We start from the raw sequence: 25,180 nt of genomic DNA on the forward strand, positions 1-25,180 counted from the left end.
ATAAATACACAATTCGATAACCATATTATCCATAAGAAACACGTACCGACTACCCACCCAGGCCAGCCACTAGGCTACCATCTACCCATGCACCCTCACGTTTAGCCCAGATTGTTTGACTGGCATAATCATAACTGTCACGACGCCACTTCACCCTGTTTTGCGCATAGATATATATGTCTATGGTTTTGCGCACCTTGCTGTATTTACATAAAGGTCTACATAAACAGATTTATAATATAAAGTGCTGACCCCCGGCGTGGACACGGATGTTAGAATTTTGCACGATAGGGTGTTAGCACCCGTACATTCCGTATTGTTCAATCAAAAGGGCATTTTTATCCGACCACCGGCCAGTTAGTCCTCAATCTCAGTTTTTTTTGCAATATGCTTTCAACCACGCGCCCCTCTCAGAGCCATAGAGTAAGACTCTTGCCCCTCTCGGCTGGTAGGTGTATTGCACACTATAACCTTTTGAGAAAATGTCCGGCGGTCGGATTAAAATGCTTTTTGTTGAAGACTACGGAATGCACGGGTGTTAATACCAGCCCGTGCAAAATTATAACATCCGTGGTCCCGGGGGTGAGCACTTTATATTTGAAATCTGAACGTTTATGTAGACGTTAACGTTGTAAATGTACCATGACGTGCGAACCACCATAGACATGTTATGCAAACCACGGCTAGTGTGGGTCTACTTTCTGTTAGAGGAAAGGAGTCCCGGCCGGTTTCGCCATTTTCTGCCTCTTTACCGCCTTGTTGTTTGTCAACGAAGAAGAAGCATCCATCACAGAATCTTAAGCAAATGAGCTGTAACAAACAACAACAACGCCGTTTAGTGTCGACGTTTACAAGCTCTTAGATGTCGTTAGAAGACCTAGCTTAAACTGTAGGCTTCGATGAGGTCGCGTGGGCCTGGTATCGTATTGTTTATTACTAGTGAATAAGCAGTAGTGATAGTCGGGTCTGGTGGTTGTTGCTGAAGGTGAACCTGCTTCGCTCCTCGTAGCAACGTGGTGGTGGTGGGTGTTTGTTCGAAAACAACGCCCTCGTTTTTGCCAAAGGGCACACAGGCCCGGGCTGTGGTGGGGGGTTATATATTTTTTCTCTTGGAATCGGAATTTGTCCGACAAACACACTGACGACCACCGTGCAAGACTCGAAGACCGAGGAGATGGCGAGCTCCGTGGGGAACGTGGCCGACAGCACAGGTAAGCTACAAGCTAAAACAATGCTCCTTGTTCTTGCTTACTTTAGTCCTTGATCGCAAATAGCAGATCTACAAGCCGACTAAGCGTTTTCCTCGGTTTGCGGATCTGCTACGGGTGGGCGGCTACGTACGTGTAGAGCTGGGAAATGGCTATAATGATGATGCTTAGAATAGATGGCTAACGTTAGCATTGTAGCGTGCACGTGAAATGAATAGCAGCTTTTCAATATGGCTGCTGAGTGTAACATTACCAGCAATTTGATATAGCTGAAGCTTTAGAGTACATACCGGTAGACTACATTTGAGATATATATATACTGTATATATACATACATCAATTACCACCCACATGTAGCTTAAAAATGCATTATTATTGTTGTTGTTATTATTAATATTATTATTGTTGTTGTGTTTAACCTGGTGTTTGATTTAGTTTTCTGGCAAAAATGAATGCATACGATTTATCCTAGTCCCTTTCGGGGCCCTTGTTTACCTTTTCTGTGGAAGGCGGTCCCAAATACAGAAAAGGTAAACAACTAAAACAAGGGTGTCGAAAGGGGCTATATTTATTTATATGAGGTGGCGGTGTATATAACTGCGGTGGCGTTACAGTCAGTTTGTTTTCCAATAGCACGATGCATTCATATATTTTATTAATTTACTTGTTTGCCTTTTTAGATACAACATCTAGCCAAAGATTGTTATAATTAATCTCACATGTAGTAGTTATGGGCCAGCCAGTCTTAACAAACGTTGGGCCAGGGCTGTTGATGCATGGGATCCCGCCTCATTTTGCATGGTCTGTCTTCCATGTCTGTGGCACCATTGCACAACAGCCATTCAATACTAAACATAACCATTCGAACCACCATTCTTGCCTGAGGCTGAGATCATGTTGCACCCACTTATTTCCCTTTAATTACACATATAATAACATGTCATTGTTTTTGCTGGCCTGTACTTTGGAACGAGATATCACTTTTATGTGTCAAAGCTACATTTCTTAAAGCAAAAGTCCACCTTGAAACAGTAGTTGGGGATGGTTGGTTTGTAATAGAACACATGAATCCATCTCACAAGTTTTAGGAGTGGATATATTAAAGCTAAGGCTGTAGTTCTTGATATCACCAATCAACATTTGAGCCACTGAATAGCTGCTGACCCTGTTTACTTCATGACCCAATCAAAACAGTTTGTGCTGCAGTTTTTAGCCAACACATCTATAAAGAGAATATGTTTTCGCCCGGTTCCTTTGTTTTCTTTCTCTAGTGTCTATTTCCCACACGGCTCACAGGACGCCAAAATGGAAAATTACCAGTTGATTACTGGGTTGGCTTAGCTCCATTCCCATTTGTTCCCAATCGTTTTGAGAGGGTTCTTTATGGTAATAGACAATTCCAGGCTGAATGTTACAGAAACTAATGAAACCATGTTTTAGGTGGATTTTTTCCTTTAAGTAAATGTTAACTTTGGTTGGTAGTGTTGATCAAAGTTGCATGTGTTCAAATGGGTCTCACTCTTTGGCAGAGGTTTCGCCTAGTTGGGCATGGTTTTGAGGTTATTATTCTGTGAGGTTAAAGTTAGGCATAGTGTTTGTGAGGTTAGGGTTTAGGTTAGGTTTCGGCATATAACCATGCCCATCAGGTAGAACGCTCTGCGAAAAAGGCAGTCCCCCTGTTCAAATAGGTAGCTTTCAAAATAAAGGAAACGAATAATAAGTAGTACATTCATTTAACATTTAACTTTGTGTGGCTCAGGCTTTATTCATTGCATTGTTGCAACTGAGAAAAAAAGACAATCTTTTTACTTGGAACACTAATTCATTGCATTAACCCATTCTGACCGGGCACCCATTTTGGTGTTGGCATCATGTTATGCTTTATCTATTGAAAAACAGCAGATCTACAAGCTCATAGCGCGCCACCGAGTGGCGCGCTACGAGCTTGTAGGTCTGCTATTTTTGAAAAATCGAAGAACGACTGACATTTTTCAGAATCTGATCTCAGGTCAGAATGGGTTAATCAGACCAGTGTGTGTCCAGTGGAAACCTCGTATGAATCTGATCTCAGGTCAGAATGGGTTAAATACAATCTCCTTCATGGGAGTTATTTGTGTGCACGTCTTTCTGTTTTAAACTACACTGTTGTAACTGAGACCATTGAGCAGTATGTTACAAAATACTCAATATGTTTGGCAAGAGTATTGGTTGACTTCTCAAATTTTTTATTTTGAGCCACTCTAGCAGAATATCTGACGTGTGTAATCCGTGTCAAATTTCCAAGCTGTGAAGAATAGTTTAGAGTAATTTAACGTTTCCTTTATTTTGAATTATGCATCCACATGGTTATCTCTTTAAGTATAACCTTCATAGCCTTGTTGCTTGCATTTCTCCTGGATTATTCCATTATTTCTCACACGCCCTTTTTATTTTGTCTGCCTCCTTTTCCTCCATCATCCCTAACGTGTTGTTTCCCACCGCCTTGGGCCGTGTTGGTGCTCCAGAACCGACAAAACGTATGCTTTCCTTCCAAGGGTTGGCTGAGCTGGCGCACCGCGAGTATCAGTCTGGCGACTTTGAGGCGGCAGAGCGCCACTGCATGCAGCTCTGGAGGCAGGAGCCGGACAACACCGGCGTCCTGCTGCTCCTGTCCTCCATCCACTTCCAGTGCCGTAGGCTCGACAGGTGAGGTGGGGTGAGGGAGACACGGGCTCAAAGCACACCACTTTCCTCATGAGGTGGTGGCGGCGCAGGGAGGCACTGGGCCAGCTGTAGCTGCGGTGGTTGGGGGCTACCAGGGCAGGGCGTTCTGTTTGTGTCTCCTGAATAATTTCTCTCCTATAAAAATCTTAACCTGGCTGTTACTTTAAACTGTGCTTACTTTATTTCTTTTCAGGTGTTCAGTGGTGAAGGTTGTTTAATCTGTTAACATTATATCCTGCTTTCTGCAATAATTACTAGATTTCAGGGGTATAGATCATGGAAAATAGAGCTTCTACTATCAATTCTTTTCTCAGCAATTATTCTGTTGATTATTGTCCTTATTTTATACTTTGTCGCACAACAGTGTTATGTGAAAATGGCAGCTGTAGATCTTGTAGATCTGCTATTAAAAAAAGCAAACAAATGTTTTTTTCATCCTATGACATGCCAAAACGAGATTGATTGTTAATTAGTATTTTATGAAATGACCAATTTTGTTAAAACAAAACAAAAAATGATTAAATAGATTACCGGTAATTCAATTTAACTGTTGTACCCCTAGGAAAAAAGGACTTTAATCAATACGGTTAAGCTACAGTTTGTAATCAGTACTGCGGAGTGGACTCATTGCTGGAGTTGATTTGTTCAGCTTCGCTGGCCTCTGCTCTCCAATCAGCCTCGTGACTGTTCCTATCCATCCTGACCCTGCAGGTCTGCTCACTTCAGCACCCTGGCCATCAAACAGAATCCCATGTTGGCCGAGGCCTACTCCAACCTGGGCAACGTGTACAAGGAGCGTGGCCAGCTACAGGAGGCCATCGAACACTACCGCCACGCCCTGAGACTGAAGCCGGACTTCATAGACGGATACATCAACTTGGCTGCCGCTCTGGTGGCAGCGGGGGACATGGAGGGAGCGGTGCAGGCCTACGTCTCTGCCTTACAATATAACCCCGTAAGTGACCGATGTGTGTGGTGGGCCGTAGTAGTCTCGCCTAGCCAGACAACTATTCCACAGTCTTCGAATGCTATATAGTCTGGAACTATACCTCCCGAAAGGAAACTGCCATTTCTGTTAACCCATTCTGACCTGAGATCAGATTCATACGAGGTTTCCACTGGACACACACTGGTCTGATGAACCCATTCTGACCTGAGATCAGATTCTAAAAATTTCAGTCGTTCTTCGATTTTTCAAAAATAGCAGACCTACAAGCTCGTAGCACGCCACTCGGTGGCGCGCTACGAGCTTGTAGATCTGCTATTTTTCAATAGCTAAAGCATAACATGATGCTGAACACCAAAATGGGTTCCCGGTCAGAATGGGTTAATGAACATACAGTTTAAAAGATCTTTACATTTCATTTACATTTCTGTTAATCAGCAAGCTATATATGATTTTGATGATTTCGATTTATATTAGGATCACTTTGCGCGACTGTAAAGACGAAACGGAAGTGGGAAGGAGGCGTCACTTCCACTTTATCGCATACTCATTATCAGAGCTTCCGTTCTCTATGCATGAAAATTGCAACAGTCTGGCCATGCAAGACTAAGAACATCAAGTGGTGTTTGATATGCAGTGGGTTAATGTAACTAAGAACTATTTTCTTTTCTTTTCAAGGAACTTTATTGTGTTCGTAGTGACTTGGGCAACTTGCTTAAAGCCCTTGGACGTTTGGAGGAGGCCAAGGTATGTCCCAGCCGATTGTCTCAAACCACTGTTGTTTCGTTTTTATTTTGATCATTATTGCAGACTTTTATTTTATTTAGACTTTGTTTCGATTTTTTTTCAGTAGCTCCCATTTGAACACCAAGGCCAAACATCTTTTTAGCCTTTTGACCTCTGAACTCTACTCCTCCCCCGTACTTCCATGGAACCCTTCCCTGTACATCCCATCTCATCCTGGCTATCTATAACAATAACTTTACAAACACATTGGAAAACACTGGACTATCTGATGTCCCACACAAGGCCAATTCCTTAATTTTTAAAAAATCTATTCACCCAGTATCCCAATCTTCCTATTTTTGTTTGACTTTTCAGTCAAACTTTTCTATCTGAATATATAGTTATATATCTAGTTAGAAGGGACATAATGGCCACCCTTACCACCTCTTACCACCGACTATCAGTCCCGGTGCCCTCTGCTCCACCCTGACCGCTGATCTGTGACCTCTCCCCCTCCCTTTTCAGGAAGAAAGGCTGGAGCTCTCAGTTTGATCTTTAGATCAGGGGTTTTGAAAGTCTCATACAGCGGCCTCCCTTGAGACAAGGCTCAGACAACGGCCCCTAACACGCACACACGCCAACCTTTCCTATGATATTACTGCTATCTTTGCTAGCACCGTCGAATAATTACAAAGCATTGCAACGTCTGTTGCACTAAGCGGCAACTTGTGTTGTCCATCCCTGTCACTCAATTGTTCTCTTTCACCTTGTCACCAGGTAGGCGCACTTTGCACTTTGAAAACCCCTGATGTAGATAATTGTCTTTACGTTAAATGCATGCATTCTGATGATGCTGATATTTGGAGGGAAAATGCTGGTTCGGTCTTTGAGGAATAAATGGACTGATGAGAAAGAAGCTAGTTCACGTTTGCAAAAGATAAGATGGTCTCTAACCAAACCACTGTACTCCCAAGTATTGCAAAAAAGAACACCACAAGCTGCACAATTGCTTATTCTTTATATATTTCCTCGTGCGCTTCCCCTCCCCCTCCCCACTAGTTACTTTTAAACCATATCTAAACATTAAGTTAAAGGGGCTCCGTCCTTGGGTTGGGTGAGAACTTGGAGATGTGGTTACAGGCCATCTTATTTGGTGCCAGAGTGGGGGGTAAAGGAGTGGGGAGGGGCACCAGGGAGTTCCAGCTCCCCTGCTCTGTCGCTCCACCCCCCCGCGCGCTCGCTCAGGACCGGCAGAATGCGCGCGCAAAGAGCTGTCTTCCTGACCCCTCAGCTTGGCCCCGTCGAGGCTCATGATGGCCCGATGGTGCTCTCTCTTAAAACAAACCCTCCCCTCTTATATATGTATCGGTGCTTCTCAGTAGGCCCAGTGGGTCAATCTTGGATGTTCTAGCTTTTATAAAGCTCTAGGAGCCAGTGTGTGGTCGTCCAAGCTTTGCCAGGCAGACAGCTCATTCTTTGCATTCTGCCGTCCGCGTCAGATGCTGGGTTAGAGAGACAGAAACAAAGCACGCGCAGCAAACGCCAATGACCTCTTTATTTCAGAGCTGTGGAGGCTTCTAGATACAAATAATCAAACCACAGTATTTTTCTCCCTTACCTCATTGGCCAGGATTCAAGAAAGCAGGACAGGATAAAGAAATTCCAAGTATAAAATCTTTTTGTGCACAAAAAGAAAAAGAAAAAAGGAGAAAAGTAATGAGTATTACATCTTCCCTTTACCTTCAAATATGCAGTGATATTATTTCCCAAAGAAATGTCATCAGTTCATTTGGGGAAGATCAAGCCAGTAACCTCTCTCCTTTTTTTAATTATTTTGATAACAAATTGGAGAACTAAGTTACTGCAGTGATTCAATAGAACACACAAAAAGCCTTTCTTCCCTCCCCAATTTCCCCGATAAGCATTATTCTTATTTATTTTCTTTTGAGAAACATTCATTGCATGAATGCAAAATAAGAACAGTTTTTTTAAAGTTATGGTGTCGGAACCACTTTTTAAATTTATTTATTTCCATATGAGAAACAAAAGAAAACTATGTATTTGTTTTTGCAAAACATACTAACGATCTTGTATTCTTATTTTGTCTCTTTTGGTTTTTTCCACGACTGATATTGTTATTTAGAAGGTTTCAGGTGGGTGACACTATTCCTGCGTAGGTGCCTGGCGGAAAGGAGCACTAGGGCAGCATCAGTCCTCTCCTCCCCTCTTCCAGCCAGCTGTGACCGCCACTCTGACAGTCCCAAAATATGGTAACGGGTTTGTAACTGCCAGAAAAAGAAAAAACCACCTCACTCCATGCTTGAGATCCTCTTGTCTTGTGGCTTCCTTTAGAAGAGCAAAAACAAGATTAAAAAAAAAAAAAAAAGTAACAAAAAACGGGAAGAACAGTAAGCTTTCCTTTAAACATGTTATACTAAACAGCAGTGCCCACATCTGTAATCAAGTTAAAAGTCAACTTGGGTTTGGAAGCAATAAACACGTGAAAGAAAAGAAAGTAAGAACCCCCTAACTCTTACATGTTGGTTTTTATTGTTCCTGTTTTGTTTTGTTTTTCCTTCTTTATTTGTTGCAGCGTTCTGATGTTGCAGATATCGCGCTGTGAGTCTGCAGTTGCGCAGGGGCAGCGCAGCGAATGCCCCAAAAGACGGCAAGCGCAAGCGACTCCCAGCCCCCCCACCCCTCATCCCTATTGGCCTGTCGGTTGCAGACCTCTCCCCTCCCTCTGCTAGCCTCGCACCCAAAAAGAACCCTCATGCCACAGATAAGAGAGAATTGGCTCATCTGTTGTATCGCCCCAAAATCAATGCTTTTCCAAATGACCTGACAACATACAATCTTCACAGACAGTTTTCATAACCTGTCCTCAGTGACGGAGGGTTCTGAGAGCGTGCCAGGCTGGCGTAGAAGGGTTTCTGTCAGGGGTTCCGAGGTCTGCAGCTGTATCACCTGGCCAGTCAGCGCGCGCAGCGGCGATACCATGACCACTGCAAGCAGCAGTGGTCGCGCAAGCGGCGAGCGATATGCGGTGCGTTAAGGTGGTGCTTGTAGACGCACACCTGCACGCCTCCGTGGCTTTGTTCGCATGCATTACAGGGACCTTCACCTGCATGCAGAGTCCACCATTCAAGGTTGTGCGAAAAGCTAACCGAGGGAGAAAATACAATCTTTTTGGGCATCACAGACATCCATGTGTAACATGGAAGTACTCTGGCTTATTGGTGGGAGCAGTACAGCTAGTGTGGGGTACCTCACGCTCTGAGGCCATAACTGGAGAATGGTGGCCTGTGTGTGTGTGTTGGTTGGATCTGCGCAGCGTAGGGAAAAGCAAAGCAGCTTAGCGCTGCAGAGTTGAGCGCACGCGAGCCCATACTGCAGACTCACTTTTTGCTGTGATGGAAGACGGTCACTAATTCTGTTTCCTCTGCCCTTTTTTCTTTTCCTCCTTTTTTATTCTCAACCTTCTATTTATTTTTCAATCCCTTGTCCTCCCTTCTATACACTATACCTCCCCTGTGCGTTTTGTTTTTCTTTTCTTTAATTTCATTAACCCATTCAAGGCTTGTTACCTGAAAGCCATTGAGACTCAGCCCAACTTTGCAGTGGCTTGGAGTAACCTGGGCTGTGTGTTCAATGCCCAGGGAGAGATATGGTTGGCCATACACCACTTTGAAAAGGTCAGTTGACTTGACATATCATTTTTCACGTACACATGTGTTTTACCTGCTTTGAACCGTGTCTCTATTTTGGTCCTGTTCATTGATTTGAATAAGCTGTGAATAAGTTCACAATGTATTATACTGTAAATATAGAAACTGTTCTTTTTATTCATAGGCAGTAACGCTGGATCCTAACTTCCTTGATGCCTACATCAATTTGGGCAATGTACTGAAAGAAGCCCGCATCTTTGACAGGTGAGTGTGTTGTGTTTTATGATCTGAGACCGATTCTACAAATGTCTTCTAAATCCTATAACCGTTTTCTGGGAAACAAAAGAAAATGTTTCTATGTGAGTTGTGCTCAAACCTTTTCATGTCAAGGACCCCCAAAGTTATATGCATTTGACCAACGACCTGCATCTCAAAATAAACCTATCTCAAACCCTCACCCTAACCCTAACCTCCCACGGGGCAGCACACCTAAACCTAACCTTAACCCATGTCTAACCAATGACTAGTCTAAACTAAGTATGCACCCCAAAAAGGTTTGCTTAAAAATATATATTCTAATATTTGTACCCATTTGCACGATTTTTCTAAAATAATAGATCTACAAGCATGAGCTTGTATAGCTGTTATGTTTTAATATCAGATGTATAAAATGTTTTCCCGGTTTTAATGGGTTAAATGCAGGCAGTGAAACACGCCCTTGTCTAATTAAGTCTTTTTGTGTCTTGGAACATTGTTTAATAATGCTGCCAAACGTGTTCTCAGAACGTGTTCTCTGTTCATATTATTGCTAAGATCATTATGTTCTATCTATATCATTGTTCAGTCCCTGCAACTCTCCCACGTACAAAGTTACTGTCACCTGACATGTCCTGACCAATGAAACTGAAAGCTTAAGCCTTCAGCATGGTTCTAAAGAAATTGTGACTCATTGTTTGACCACAAAGGACAGACGATATTTGTGTCCATTGGGGTGAGAAGCTGTCCAACATCGATGTGTGTTAGAGATCTGTTGGTGGCTGTCTGGTGGTCCACATCAAGCATGCGAGAGGCATTTACTGTGGTGGTGGGCTAGTAGTCAGACCCTCTAGGATTTAGCAACTGCTAAATTTAACAGATTCGAGCAACCCTGGCTATTTCTGCATAAAATGGTGACATCTCAAGAGTGCTGTGTGTGTGTGTATGGGAGAGAGGGGCTGAAGTATCTTTTATTTGTTAATATTTTTCCTGTAAATTTAAAGGGAGTTTCTCCCTAAGGCTTCACAGTGATCGGTTGAGCAGTCAATATGATGGCAGTAGTAATTGTGTGAACATTTCCACACTTGACCAGTTGCAATGGAATATGGGCATGAGTGTCAAGATTGTCTATTTTGGAAAGTTTCAAACGTTGGACATGAACTCCTTTTGATTTGACGTTTTCTTTCTTTTAAGCTGTCCCACATTCTGTCCAGTTCTTGTGCCATGCAAGTCTTTACACTGCTTACCAAATTTCCAATTGGCTCAATTATCTTCTTTTTTTTTTAATAAAAGACTTGCATTTTGGTCACTTATCACATTTTGGGACACTGATGTTGTTTCACAGTTTTTTTCTCCACTGATTCCCCTCTCTCTCTCATGGTCTCCAGGGCTGTGGCTGGCTATCTGCGAGCCCTCAGCTTGAGCCCCAACCATGCTGTCGTGCATGGCAACCTGGCCTGTGTGTACTACGAGCAGGGTCTCATCGACCTGGCCATCGACACGTACCGCCGCGCTATCGAGCTGCAGCCCCACTTCCCTGACGCCTACTGCAACCTGGCCAACGCCCTCAAGGAGAAGGGAAACGTAAGCCACTCTAAACGTTTCACTGGCGCTGGCCGCCGTCTCCATAGCCGTACATTTAAATATTTCCAGCCGGCTGCTTTTTTTAGCACCTGACTGACCTGACTTGCAGGGGTTTTCAACCCTTTTCACAACAAGGCCCATTAGTTATTCTGCGTTTTTCGGACCACCATTGATTTAGCCTCTGAAACTAATATTTTTGGTTCCATAGGAGAGATAACAGGCCAACATTGATCAAAATAATTATTCTACATTTTAAACTTCTTGCAAATTAAGTAATGCAGATGTTTAACAATAACGTAACTCTTGAGAGTATACAATGCAGGTCCATTTGGTTTTCATTTTGTGCTCTCAAAAGAGTCCATTTAGCTGGGGACCACCGGGCTGGAACCCCCTCAAGGACCACTGGTTGAAAACCACTGCTCTACTGGTGCTAGGAGCCTTGCATCCAATAGAGCTGAGACTTCACCAAAATTCGACACCTGACATTTGCACAATTTGCTATTGTTTTTCTGCTTCATCCGCATGTCACATTAAATGTAAAATCTAGATTAACACCTGACCTACCTCACCAAGACACAAAATCATTATTTAATCACACAAGAAATGTATGTATTTTATGTAAATGTAGGTACGTTATATTCATTATTCATTCCTTTCTGCTTATTGAGCCTTGTTGTTCAGACGCCATCCGTGTGTGTGTGTGTGTGTGTGTGTGTGTGCGATACTCAACTCGATCTCAATTCTGCTGTGCATATCCATCCCCTTCAAGGATAAGCTTTTCAAACGTGGAATATTAAGAATGTTAGGACCATTATAGAGCTGTATGAGTATCTGTTGACTGTTTTTCAGTCAGTGTACCCTGTGTGTTGTACTTATTACGCCTAATGCATTGACAGGATTTCACCTTATGCAGATCACACATATTTCACAGGTGTCTGAGGCGGAAGAGTGTTACAACACGGCCCTGCGTCTGTGTCCGACCCACGCCGACTCCCTCAACAACCTGGCCAACATCAAGAGAGAGCAGGGCAACATCGAGCAGGCCGTCGAGCTGTACAGGAAAGCTCTGGAGGTGAGCACAGTGTTTACTTGGTGTTGTTGCCACTATTTGATCATCCATTTTCAGTATCATGGCTGCCCTTTCATAGTGCGCATGCCATTACTTGGCACTTCATTACGTTGTTGTTGACTGGCTGGTGGATTCTTTCTCTTTTCATCAGGTTTTCCCTGAGTTTGCTGCAGCTCACTCTAACCTTGCCAGTGTCCTGCAACAACAAGGGAAACTCCAGGAGGCGCTCATGCACTACAAGGAGGCTATCAGGTTGGTAACGATAACTACATGGAAGTAGCAAATGGATACATTTCCGTTCGGGATGCACCAATGTATCAGCCACATATCGGTATCGGCCGATATTTGCCGTTATTGGTCAATATCTGTAACAGCAAATAACCGATATTTATTTGTTGTTGATAAGCGTACATCATGTGTCTGGTGTGTTGGTTATCTGCAGCCTACCAAGCTGTTGATTCTGAACACTTATTTCTGGTATTGAAGATGTATTTGTTTGTATTTGCACAAAATGTCCCCCTAAAAACAACAAAAACTAAACATATTGGTATCCGTGTCTATTGTCTAAATTGTTATTTTAAACATCGGTATCGGCCAATAATTTCCATATCGGTGCATCCCTATTTTCCGTACATGGTTGCTTGTGATTTAGCGACAAGATTTACCCACAACTTTAACCGAAACTGTCGTTGCTAACCAAAACCTTGAGTGGCGGTGGGTTATATATTCTATGCATTCCGACACATCATTACAGATAGTTGTAATGGTGTTCCCTCCCCTGTGCTTTCAGAATCAGTCCCACATTTGCCGACGCCTACTCCAACATGGGCAACACTCTGAAAGAGATGCAGGACGTGCAGGGAGCCCTGCAGTGCTACACCCGTGCCATCCAGATCAACCCCGCCTTCGCTGACGCTCACAGCAACCTGGCCTCCATCCACAAGGTAGTCAACGACCCTTTTTATGAATTCAAACATTTATCTTGAAAGGTAGTCAACGACCCTTTTTATGAATTCAAACATTTGTCTTGAAGGTAGTCAATGACCCTTTTTATACATTCAAAACATTTGTCTTGTCTTTATGCTTTTACAATTGACCCTGATATTTTGCTGATGTTTTCGTCTTCCCTCAGGATTCTGGCAACATCCCAGAAGCCATTGCCTCGTACCGCACAGCCCTAAAACTAAAGCCAGACTTCCCTGATGCTTACTGCAACTTGGCACACTGCCTGCAGGTAGCCCTATTAAAACCTTCTGCTCTGCCTATTGTACCTCACTATGAAATCATGTATTGACTGAATAAGAAGCAAAACAATTAATTGACAGATAATGATTCACATAAAAGTTAAAGCACTGATTTAAACAACTGGTTTATTGATCATGTAAGAAGAAAATTAATTAATATTTGTCTTTCCTTGTTCTAAAATAAAATGTTATTGTTTTTGACTGCTGGGTAAAGATGCTATAGTCTATATTATTTGCACCGAATAATACAAAGAACAACCCCAAAATGTATGTGATTATGATAATGAAGTCGCATCCTTAGACCGATGAATATTCCTCTCCTTCCAGATCGTTTGCGATTGGACGGATTATGACGAGAGGATGAAGAAGCTGGTCAGCATCGTTGCTGACCAGCTGGATAAGAACCGTCTCCCCTCGGTTCACCCCCACCACAGCATGCTCTATCCCCTCTCTCACGGCTTCCGCAAGGCCATCGCCGAGCGCCACGGAAACCTTTGTCTGGACAAGGTACACGCACTGATCAAAGCAAGTAAACCATTCCATTTACATTTTATGGCCGCCGAGGTTGCTGGTGATGGCTGGGTCTGACCTGCTGGGGGTGGGAACATGGATTTAATCTGACATGATACTGGTCTGGATCTGGACTGAGCAGTTCTGTATAGTTTTGATTTGAGAGGAAATAATGGGTGATGGAGGGTGGTGCAATGTATGGTGTAAGGTTGAGCATGTATTACTTTTAATTAGATTTATTTTGTGAAATGTGAAGAAAGAAATGATCACAGCATGCACATGATATTTGGCACTGATCGGTCGAGTGGTTTGCGAGAGTATCACCAGATAGACAGACACAGACCCTTTTCTTGGTCGCTCGCTTGCTAGGAGCCACACCGTCAAATTGCTACGTTGTGGCTCCTAGGAGGGCAAGCCGTCTCGAAGAAGGTGCAGCTAATCTCTAAAACCACTGGACTGATGATCAGCACCATGTTATTTGCCATTATCCCCATGATGTCGGAGATGGGCCCGTCTTGTTTTCACACCCTGCCAGGCCAGTTCAGTCATTCCAACAGTGAGTAAGCATCCTAACTGTCTGTGCCTTTGGTGTTTCCGTTGAGCAGATCAACGCTCTGCATAAGCCTGCCTTTGAGCATCCCAAGGACCTGAAGGCCAGTAATGGACGTCTGCGCATCGGCTACGTCAGCTCCGACTTCGGCAACCACCCCACCTCTCACCTGATGCAGTCAATTCCTGGCATGCACAACTCTGAAAAGTTTGAGGTGTGTGTGTGCGTGTGCGTGTGTGCGCTCTGTGCTTGTGTTCCCTGACACACCTATATGTCACCTTTCTACTGTGGAAATATTTACAGTTAATGTTAAATGTGTGACATAAGTGTGCCATATGCCCGTGGTTGCCTCCTTTTAAAAACTACTCCTCTGTTATGTTTAAATGCAACTTCATCCCCTTCACCTCACTTTACTTACAAAACAGTCTGACCCAGGCATATTATACCATTATCTTATGGTCATTATTCACAACATTTCCTACAGATAGTTCCAGGTTCTTAGTAGTAGCAACCCAGTAGAGATGTTATGCGATTGGTTTTAGTTGAACACGTGAATTCAAGCACCCTCTAGTCACTAGAGGGTGCTTGAATTCACGTGACTAGTGGAAAGAAATAAAACATAGACCCTTTTTAGTTCAAGCAAGAAATGTAACAAATGTGTTGTATGTTTTTGTCAGGGGAAAGGAAGGAGGTCTGCACTGTTCTACAGCTCCCAGAGTAGTTTTATTTGAAATTAACAACGTTTTGACCCACAACAGGTCTTCGACAGGTATAATACGGTACCTGACGAAGACCTGTTGTGGGTCGAAACATTGTTCATTTCAAATAAACTACTCTGGGAACTGTAGAACAGTGAGCGGACCTCCTTCCTTTCAGCTGTATGTATCTTTTTGTTCAGCACCTGAAGATTTGTTTTAGAGATGTGCATGCTTCCCTCTGGACTCTATTTGTATGTTTCTGTCGCCTTCAAATGAAGGACAAAAATAAACGTTTCTACAAAGAAAGATTGTAACGTGCGTGTATGTTTTCTCTCAGGTGTTCTGCTACGCCCTCAGCCCGGACGACAGCACCAACTTCCGTGTGAAAGTAGTGGCAGAGGCTCATCACTTCACAGACCTCTCCCAGGTCAGTGGTTAGACCTTTTTATGACTTGTTTCATTATTGATTCTTTGTGTGTGTGTGTGTGTGTGTGTGTGTGTGTGTATATTACCAGTGGTTCCCAAATTCTTTAAGCTGTGACCCAAAAGAGAGAATTTGTCTCCCTGGGACCCAGACTTTTGAAAATTGCTGATCTACAAGCACACAACACATTGCTTCGTGATGCATTATAGATCAGCTATTTTCTCTACTACTTAATTCTTTCTCTGCTATCTACGATTATAATGGTACCCCCTAGGCTAGTGTACGGCAGGTGCCAGCTACGTACATGTTTGTAGACAACCGTATGTTCCATATATGAAAGCGGCGACCGTCAATTTACCTTTTAGCATTGCTCCGGTTGTTATGAAGCACCTTCGTCCACACCAGCTACGGCATTTTTACATCCAGGCTCCATTTAAATCCATTAAAAGCAAGATTTTCAAAGCCCTGTATCTCTAAAGGTTCGAGCACTGTCCATGGTGAGCCGTTGCGCATCCCGATGATTGTAAATCATTTGTGACTTTGTCTCGCATCACTCCGGACATGTAACCGTTTCGGATGAGAACTAAGGGGTATGAGCTAATGCTAACAATCACTGCTCACAACACTAGCCCCCACCTCTCTGATAACCCGGAAATTAAACGGGAGGGTCGTTACAATGAGAGTCAATGGCTGGCAAGGCTTAGCTGTGCTTATGCTACCACCTAGCGGCCAGCGAATTCTTCATGAAATGACTGGGAAAAAAATGAATTTGTTTCTAACACATTTTAGCTTTTTTAATAAAAATGAATAAATCAACTGTAGGAAACAAAAAATGTATGGACCCATAAAAATGTGTCTGGGACCCACATATTGGTCCCGACCCAGTGTGTGGGAAACGGTGTATTATACCATCTGTACTCACCTGTCACTCTCTGTCCTGTTCTCCGGTCAGATCCCGTGCAACGGCAAGGCAGCGGACCGTATCCACCAGGATGGCGTTCATATTCTGGTCAACATGAACGGCTACACCAAAGGAGCACGCAACGAGCTGTTTGCACTGCGCCCTGCCCCCCTCCAGGTCAGAGAAATGTCTAAGCTCGTGTGTTACTAAATTGCTGTGTGATCCGGTCTGGAGTGGATGATATCGTTGGATTGTTGTTTTGTAGTCATCAGGCAAGAACCCTCAAACCAGAACTTCCTTTCCCTCAAACTGGATGAATCATATCTTCCCAATAAAAGGCTTGATGTGGCGTAGTTTTGCTGATTTTCTAAAATATGAATGTGAGTGTACTTTTCAGAGACTAGTTAGCGTCTGTATACCTTTGTTATCCCATGGGAAAATTCTATTGTCATGGCAGGCTACTAGAGAGAGATTCACGCTTTTATTGGGAAGGTATTATTCTTCTGGTTTGAGGGAAAGGAAGTTCTGGTTTGAGCCTGATCAGATGCCTACAAAACAATAACTACAACATGACTTAACAATATTTTGTATACATTAAACATAGAAACATACAATTTCTGAAAACTGTCGTTTGTAGAATCGGCCTCAGGTCTTAACGGGTTAATTGTTTAATGTGAATTATCAGCAATGCACTTTGGTCTATTTCGTCAAAACGTAATGCAATGAGATGACGGGTGTTGTGTTTGTCCCTGTCCTTCAGTGCATGTGGCTGGGCTACCCCGGCACCAGCGGCGCTCCCTTCATGGATTACATCATCACTGACAAGGAGACGTCGCCCGCCGATGTGGCCGAGCAGTACTCTGAGAAGATGGCCTACATGCCCCACACCTTCTTCATCGGAGACCATGCCAACATGTTCCCTCACCTCAAGGTCAGGGACCTACTCCTCCTTGCTTTATAGAGTACCAAAATCTTCTTGAGGGGGCGTCAACATATGTGTCACGTGGTAGCGGCCGCGCCGGCCGCCATACTTGTTGGCTTGTCTGGTTTATTTACATTGAGCGACTATCCGGTGTGCTTGTATACGTTCTTTTTCTTTTATAACTGACCTCACAATGGTGCAGACTTGCTCAGTAAATAAGTGCCACAGCATGTCACGTCGAGGGAATGAGCCAGAAAACTGAATTAGATTTTCAGCTTTCCAGCATGGAGACAGCATCAAGGAACCCAGATTGAGTTTACAAAAAGACGTAGAATGGCTTGGATCTCGACTGTACGGCACACGGGCGCAGAGACATAACGTTCAACAAAGTATCTAAGCACAGCCGTGTTTGTTCACTACATTTTCCTTGTCCTTGTAAGGTATTTGGGCCCGACGTTCTTTCTATCCATGCTGGTGTTGGTTCACTATGTTGTCGCCAAGAACGAGCTCAATATTTACAAAAACATACCACCGTCACTCTATTAGATAGATAGGTTTATTTGTCATTTTTACAACTGTGAACAGCAGAAAAACGAAATTTCGATGTGCTAGTGCACGAGCCGCAGCAACATAAGTCGCGCCGCCACAATACATCTTTCTTGCATCATAGAAAAAGAAAAAGAAAACATAGAGGAGGGGGGGGGGGGGGGGTAAGAAGTCATCACATCACATTTCAAGTAAGATGATAATACTCGGCTGTGCAGGCACGTTTCTGGGGAGGGGTGGCGGGGGCTTGGGCCAGGCACAAAAAAGCTCTCTTTCTACGCAAGCCATCGAAGGGATGAGCTGCGCGGGGGGAGGAAAAAAAAGATACCTAGCTGCCGGGGGGGGTGTGATGTGGGCTAGAGCTTAAAGCCAACAAGAATAGCGCCGCTAGCTTTTCAGACACCGCCCACCTCTTGGCTACGTACACGTTTTTACACCCTATACTCGTCATCTTCCTGACATGTGTCAAATGTTTGAGGCATGTTTGTGTTTCTAATAGTAGCTCTTTATGATGGTAAACTTCGAATTAATCTGAATGATTTTTCTTTATTTTGTGACCCAACAGAAAAAGGCAGTGATAGATTTCAAGTCTAACGGACACATCTTCGACAATCGCATCGTGCTCAACGGCATCGACCTGAAAGCCTTCCTGGACAGTCTGCCAGATGTGAAGGTTGTTAAGGTGAGTTTAGTAACACTGTCCTGAAGGGAATCGTCTGATAATGTTTGTTTTTGTTTCATAAACCATTTCCAAGCCTTGCTGAAGGAAAGGAAATTTGTGGATGTTAATCTGTGACGTTGGCTGTTGATGAAAGCAAACCGCTTTTGATAACAAAAGCAATGTTTATTTTTGTGCTTTCCAAAAAATTACAAAACAGCAGAAATACTGTCACTTCGTGATGTGTAGATCTGCTATTTCTGCTATATATTTTTTTAAATGTTTAAAAATGGATGGACATTTTTCAGCATGGAAATGATTGATGATTATGCAAACATAAATGCGACCATCTCAAAATAATTGCGATTGGACCATTATGCAATAATTGTGACGGGCCTACTCCTACCAATAAAGACATGGAGATGAGCTGCATGTAAACAGTGCAGTGTTCCTTTAAGTGAAACCTCCCTGTGCTTTGTGTCCAGATGAAGGTTGACAACAACCAGGACTCGACTGGGGACACCAACGGGCAGCTGTCCATGCCCGTCATCCCAATGAACACAGCGGCTGAGGCCATCATCAACATGATCAACCAGGGACAGATACAGGTCACCATCAATGGCTTCACTGTCAGCAACGGCCTGGCTACCACACAGGTATGCAGAAAACACACACACACACACACACACACACACACACACACACCACTCACATTAATTCGTTCATTTAATCAGTGGTTTTCAACCCATTTCATGTCGAGGTCCATTATCTATTGGGCATTTGAGCGGTCCACGGATAATAAATAATTATAATGATGACGTTTAGCCTCTGAGACCCAAAACTAAAAGGTTTTGTTCTCGTTGGATAATTCCAGGCTGTATTGATGTGGTACCATAGGAGAGATAACAGGCTGTATTGATGTGGTACCATAGAAGAGATAACAGGCTGTATTGATGTGGTACCATAGAAGAGAGAACATGCTGTATTGATGTGGTACCATAGAAGAGAGAACATGCTGTATTGATGTGGTACCATAGAAGAGAGAACATGCTGTATTGATGTGGTACCATAGAAGAGATAACAGGCTGTATTGATGTGGTACCATAGAAGAGATTGTGTAGACTTCTTGTAAATTAAGTAACGCAGATGTTTAACAATAATTTCACTCTTGAGAGCTTAACATTCGGGTTAACAAACGGGTCCATTTGGTTTTTTTAAGCTCTACAACGGTCAATTTGGCTACCAACTCTCCATCATTTAGCTGGGGACCACCTGGAACCCCACCTAGGACCACTGGTCGCAAGCCACTGCATTAAATCATTGTTCATATACATCCTGAACATACCCCATCTCAATAGCATCCCTGAGGGCTTGTAGATCTGGTTATAGACTTTCTGAAATGTCCCATATGGGGATGCCAGAAGAGGCACTGTTGCCTTTTAACATCATTGCTGTTAAAACATTGTGTAACTGTACAATGGCAAGAGCAGCCATTTATTCAAATAACATTTTTCCAGATATTCTCAAGAGAAGACATTGTAGTGTCTGTGAATGGGACCGTCCAGGTATTTGGGGGGACTACTGGTAACACAGATGGTGAAGGGTGGGACCAATGGTGGCTTTACATCAGTGTTGATTTCGTCAACTAAAACTGACACAATGTTTGTCGACTACCTTTTTTCACTGACAAACTAAGCTATGATGACTAAGACTATATATATACACACACACACACACACACACACACACACACACACACAAAGTGTAGAAGTGATCCATTAGCTAACTAAAAGACTAGTCATTATGTTTGGTTGCATTCTGAAAATAGCAGATCTACAAGCTACGACACGTTGTGACTTGTAGATCGGCTATTTTCAGCATGCAACCAAGAGTAAGATCAACCATTACGGCGTTGTAAGATTTGTCAACAAAATCTACTGTAGATTTAACAGACTAAAATCTTCGACAAACTATACTAACACTAAAAACATTTCAGATTACTAAAATGTAACAATTTTATTCAAAAGACTATGACTAAAACTAAATCAAGTTTGCTGTCAAAATCAACACTGCTTTAGATTGAACCTCACTGACTGTCACCAATATGATTGATTGACACCCGTCTGTCACAGTTCTTTAGGGGCCCAGCATGAGATGCAGGAAGCTTTGATCACAGTCTGTCCACAAATTCTAGTATTGTTCTTCCTCTTGTGACCACTAGGGCCCTGTCTGACTTGCAGTTTCTCACTCCTTTTATTTACCACTTCACGGTCAATTGGTGAAGATGTGTCTGTATTACATATTGAGGGAAAGCCCCCCTATTTTCAGTGGTGTGGAGATTATAACAGCAGGAGAATCTAAAGTGGGGATAATATAGCTTTCAACACTTCTCCGGATCTCCTTTTGTAGATCAACAACAAAGCGGCGACCGGAGAGGAGGTGCCTCGCACCATCGTGGTCACCACCCGCTCCCAGTACGGCCTCCCCGAGGACTCCATCGTCTACTGCAACTTCAACCAGCTCTACAAGATCGACCCCCCCACCCTGCAGATGTGGGCCAATGTAAGTTAGACTACGTAGATGGACTAGACTCAGAGGTTAGGTTAGATCAGTGGGAGTCAAAGGACCACCATGTGTATACTCATCAGGCCGCTGGCCCGTATTTTATAAGATGTAGTCTCGGTTAACCACCTCTGATTTATTTAAGATTCAATAACTGTGTTCATGCTGTAGATTGGAAGGTTAACAGGGTCAAATAAGGGCGGAAATTCCTACTTACCTGACGATTCGATTAAGAGGGCTATGATTCTATTATGAATTGATTACCGATGCATCTCGATTCCAATACATGATTTATTTCCCCATCACTGTGTGACTAATAAACAGTGCTTTCTAATGATTCATAACAAAAATTGATTCATTATATCTAATTATCTTTTATTACACTACAAACTAAAACATTAAGCAGCTTTCTTTAAACAAGAATGACTCGCGTCATAACTGCCAGGTGCAGCAAGTTCACTGTGGGTTTTATCTCCCATTGGCTTAGAGGATACGGCTTCACCTTGCAGCGTTCAGACTATGGGGTTTTATCTCCCATTTGCTTAGAGGCTGTCAATCATGAAAAAGTGTCCACTAGGTCCTCACTAATCTCAACATCGACGGTAATTAATTCTGTATCAACATACAAAAACAAACGGTAAAACAATATATATATTGTGAATCGATTTATAATTGTCCAGGTCCAGATCGCAATTAATCTATCAATCGATTTTCTTCCCCCACCCCTAGTGTAAAGTGGGAAACCTACTGTATGAACAGGGCTTTTCTATGAGACTGTGGATGTTTCTCACCACGACAACTTCATTTCTTTAACTTGAAGCAGTTCTATTCTTTGGTTTATGTTCAACTCTGCTATGCCGCTGCCATCCTGTTCCTTCTTAGATCCTCAAGCGGGTTCCCAACAGTGTGCTGTGGCTGCTCCGTTTCCCCGCGGTTGGGGAACCCAACATCCAGCAGTATGCCCAGAACTTTGGCCTCCCCGGCTCTCGGATCATCTTCTCGCCCGTGGCACCGAAGGAGGAGCACGTGAGGAGAGGCCAGCTCGCAGACGTCTGCCTGGACACGCCTCTGTGCAACGGCCACACCACGGGCATGGACGTCCTCTGGGCAGGGACGCCCATGGTTACCATGCCAGGTAGTAAATGTCCACTTTTCTTTTCACGTTTCCTGCTCATTGGAAAACTAAATCTATATATATATTTTTTTCATATAATGTGATGCATAACAAATTTGATATAATTTGATAACATTCCATACTTTTTAGAAACACATTAGAAAATAGCAGCCGTGCGATGCAGTGTGAGTGAGCTTGGAGATGGCTATTTAAAAAAAATGAAATGGGGCTTTAAGTGATTTTGTATTTCTGTAAGTTTGTGTTCCGGATAGACAGGACAGTGGACACCCAGTTTCTTTTTTGGGTCTCGGGCTAAAACGATTTGCAACCGCTGAATTGGATAATGGGGAATGTAATGATGACTCAAGTAGTGGAATGCAGCAACTGGCCAGAATAGAGCATTGATATAATCAAATGGTTTGTTATTGTTTGTGTGCTGCTTGGTGTGATTTCCATCCCAACTGTTTTTTGTAATGTTTGTTTTAAAAGGTGAGACCCTGGCCTCCCGTGTGGCAGCCTCGCAGCTCAAATGTCTGGGCTGTCCAGAGCTCATCGCTCACACTCGTCAGGAGTACGAGGACGTGGCCGTCAAACTAGGCTCTGAAATGGAATAGTACGTAGAACCTGTTCATCTTGATTTTGGATTCGTCTGTCTGTCTCTGTGTGTGTGTGTGTGTGTGTGTGTGTGTGTGTGTGTGTGTGTGTGTGTGTGCCACTTTTGAATCTAAATATCATTGTTGTGATGTGAGGAGATCATGTGGGGCAAAGTATTTATTACAAATGTGCATGTGTATGCTTTTGACATCGAACACAGGCATTTGGGCATTTTGTTGAGAAATACAGACAAGCATAAGATTTTTCCCCACATGTTTCTCACATCAGAACAATGGGATTTAGATTAAAATAATAACACACTAAGGTGAAATCCTGTCAATGCAGGCTTAATAAGTACACAAACAGGGTACACTGACTGAGTGTACAGTTAACAATGATATTGGGCAGATACTCATACAGCCCTATAATGGTCCTAACATTCTTAATTAATTATCATTTAATCAAAAGTAAGCCTTTTAAACTGACCACCTGTTTTTTTTTTTCTCCCCCACTGTGTGCGTGCAGCCTGAAAATGGTGCGGTCCCGTGTGTGGAAGCAGCGCATCTGTAGCCCTCTGTTCAACACCAAGCTGTACTCCATGGAGCTGGAGAAGCTCTACCTGTCGATGTGGGAGCACCACGCCAACGGATGCAAACCAGAGCACATGCTCAACGTCCACGCGGTGGAGGCCGGAGGAGACGGCAGCGCCTGAACACGCACTCTGTCCTCCAGGCCATTCCACTCACCCCCAACGAGACCCCCCCTCCTCCACCCCACCCTCCTTTATTCTCATAGTGGTTCTCAAAATTGTTTTAAATTCAATGTCCCCCCCCCCCCCCAAATAACTCTGAGAGCGTTCAAATGAAACCAAATGGAACCTTGTGGGTTCCATTTGTACGCTCTCAGAGTTACAGACCTGCTATGGTCCATTTGGAAACCACCTCAAGGAACCCATGACCTCCATCTTTGAGAACCACTGCTTATATCGGAACCCTGGCTTGATCTTTCATCCCCCCCCCCCCCCCATCCATCTGTACTTGATCACCCCCCGCTCTTTCTCCTGTAAATAGGACTCTGATTGGATAACGAGCCTGCAGGTGTTTCACTCCCATCATTTCTCCTCCAGTTGATCATGGTGTCACGTGTGTGTGTGTGTGTGTGTGTGTTTTCTCTAAGCCAGATGATGAGAGTAACCTGAGGCTTTCAGGCTCTTCCATCTGAGACAATTTTTTCCTCCTAAACCACACTTGTACAGAGTGTGACAGGGAAAAAGAATGCACCCCCATCCTACCACCACTACCACCCTCCCCTGCCCTCTAACCCACCCACCCAAATCCAGTGCTTGAAAACTATTGGTGGATATTTTTTGCCCCCCTGTTTTCTCTGTGCGTATGGGACTCCTTGCTGGATCTTTGGAGAGAATGTCCTTCCTCCATCTTGTCGCTGGTCTGCTTGCTTATAATTGGATTGACTCGTCAAGTGTTTTTTTTGTTTTCCCCAAAGGGATAATGTTGCAACCTTTTGACGTAAAGTTTAATCTGCTTTTTAGTTATGCATTTGTTTAAAAAAAAAAGAAAAGAAAAACTACATACTTTTGTTTGCGGCTGCTCATTATTTTGTCTTACTTAAGGCTTAGTACTGGCAAATCTGACTACAGAGGGTTAGATGTGAACATTAATTTTGAGGAACAACCACATTTTTGTCAAAGTTGTATTTCACCGTCACCAAATATGCCAAATTTAGGATTTATTTTGTCATGTGTCAATGTAAGAATCCTGGATGGCTGTTGTCCTTCAAAGCAGGACACAGGGTGTTTCTTGTCAGTAATCATTGAAATGGGCCTAACATATGTTTCACTAAGTTATCACGAACCCATATACATTTTATTTTTTATCTCTAACCAGGACCGCCCTAGGTAAGTATTTTCTAAGTGTTTTTTTTTTGTTTTGTTTTGTAACCTCTTAACTGTATGCTGTCAATGATACTGCAAGACCCCTGACTAAATCTGAATAAATAAATAAATAAAAATGTATGGCATACATTGTGTCTTGCCTTTTGCATCAGGTAAAGTTCAAGCTAAGGCATAATTTGAATGGAATTTCCATTAGATCATGCTAGAGCAACGACTCCCAACCTGTTTGCCATGAGGATATGGCCCCCAAATAATTGAAAAAACTAAGTATGCAATAAAAGCAAATCATGACTATGTTTTGCTTTGCTTTAGTTTTTTCTTAAAAACATGGAAGAATGTTTTCATTGTGATAGATAATTAGTAACTTAAAAATACACTTTGATCTA

The 25,180-nt window shown here is 43.1% G+C and overlaps 1 protein-coding gene across 7 annotated transcripts; it reads left to right on the forward strand.

The window, feature by feature from the left end:
- Nucleotides 1-766: 766 nt before the first annotated feature.
- LOC308322406 (UDP-N-acetylglucosamine--peptide N-acetylglucosaminyltransferase 110 kDa subunit) lies at nucleotides 767-24,921 on the forward strand. Of its 7 annotated transcripts, none has more exons than XM_080773647.1 (22): nucleotides 767-1,211; nucleotides 3,713-3,893; nucleotides 4,623-4,866; nucleotides 5,536-5,604; nucleotides 9,162-9,278; nucleotides 9,436-9,515; nucleotides 10,895-11,090; nucleotides 12,004-12,162; nucleotides 12,311-12,411; nucleotides 12,950-13,103; nucleotides 13,292-13,393; nucleotides 13,731-13,928; nucleotides 14,519-14,677; nucleotides 15,499-15,588; nucleotides 16,538-16,663; nucleotides 17,247-17,417; nucleotides 18,520-18,636; nucleotides 19,098-19,268; nucleotides 21,022-21,174; nucleotides 22,057-22,309; nucleotides 22,778-22,901; nucleotides 23,408-24,921. In XM_080773647.1, exons 1-22 carry the CDS (start codon nucleotides 1,175-1,177, stop codon nucleotides 23,592-23,594), a joined length of 3,189 nt encoding a protein of 1,062 aa, XP_080629773.1. In that variant the 5' UTR covers nucleotides 767-1,174; the 3' UTR covers nucleotides 23,595-24,921. The 7 variants fall into 7 exon arrangements, with proteins under 7 accessions (XP_080629773.1, XP_080629775.1, XP_080629774.1 ...); XM_080773649.1 differs by having other exon boundaries at nucleotides 13,731-13,910; XM_080773648.1 differs by having other exon boundaries at nucleotides 12,022-12,162.
- The last annotated feature ends 259 nt before the right edge of the window (nucleotides 24,922-25,180 follow it).

The sequence above is a fragment of the Protomyctophum bolini genome, assembly GCF_963924005.1.
Source record: "Protomyctophum bolini genome assembly, chromosome: 10".
Classification (NCBI taxonomy): Eukaryota; Metazoa; Chordata; class Actinopteri; order Myctophiformes; family Myctophidae; genus Protomyctophum; species Protomyctophum bolini.

Coding starts and splice junctions, on each gene's coding strand:
- LOC308322406 (XM_080773647.1), top strand. CDS start 1,175: ATGGCGAGCTCCGTGGGGAACGTGGCCGACAGCACAG. Junction 5,605..9,161: donor GACGTTTGGAGGAGGCCAAG/GTATGTCCCAGC, acceptor AACCCATTCAAG/GCTTGTTACCTGAAAGCCAT. Junction 9,279..9,435: donor CCATACACCACTTTGAAAAG/GTCAGTTGACTT, acceptor TTTTATTCATAG/GCAGTAACGCTGGATCCTAA.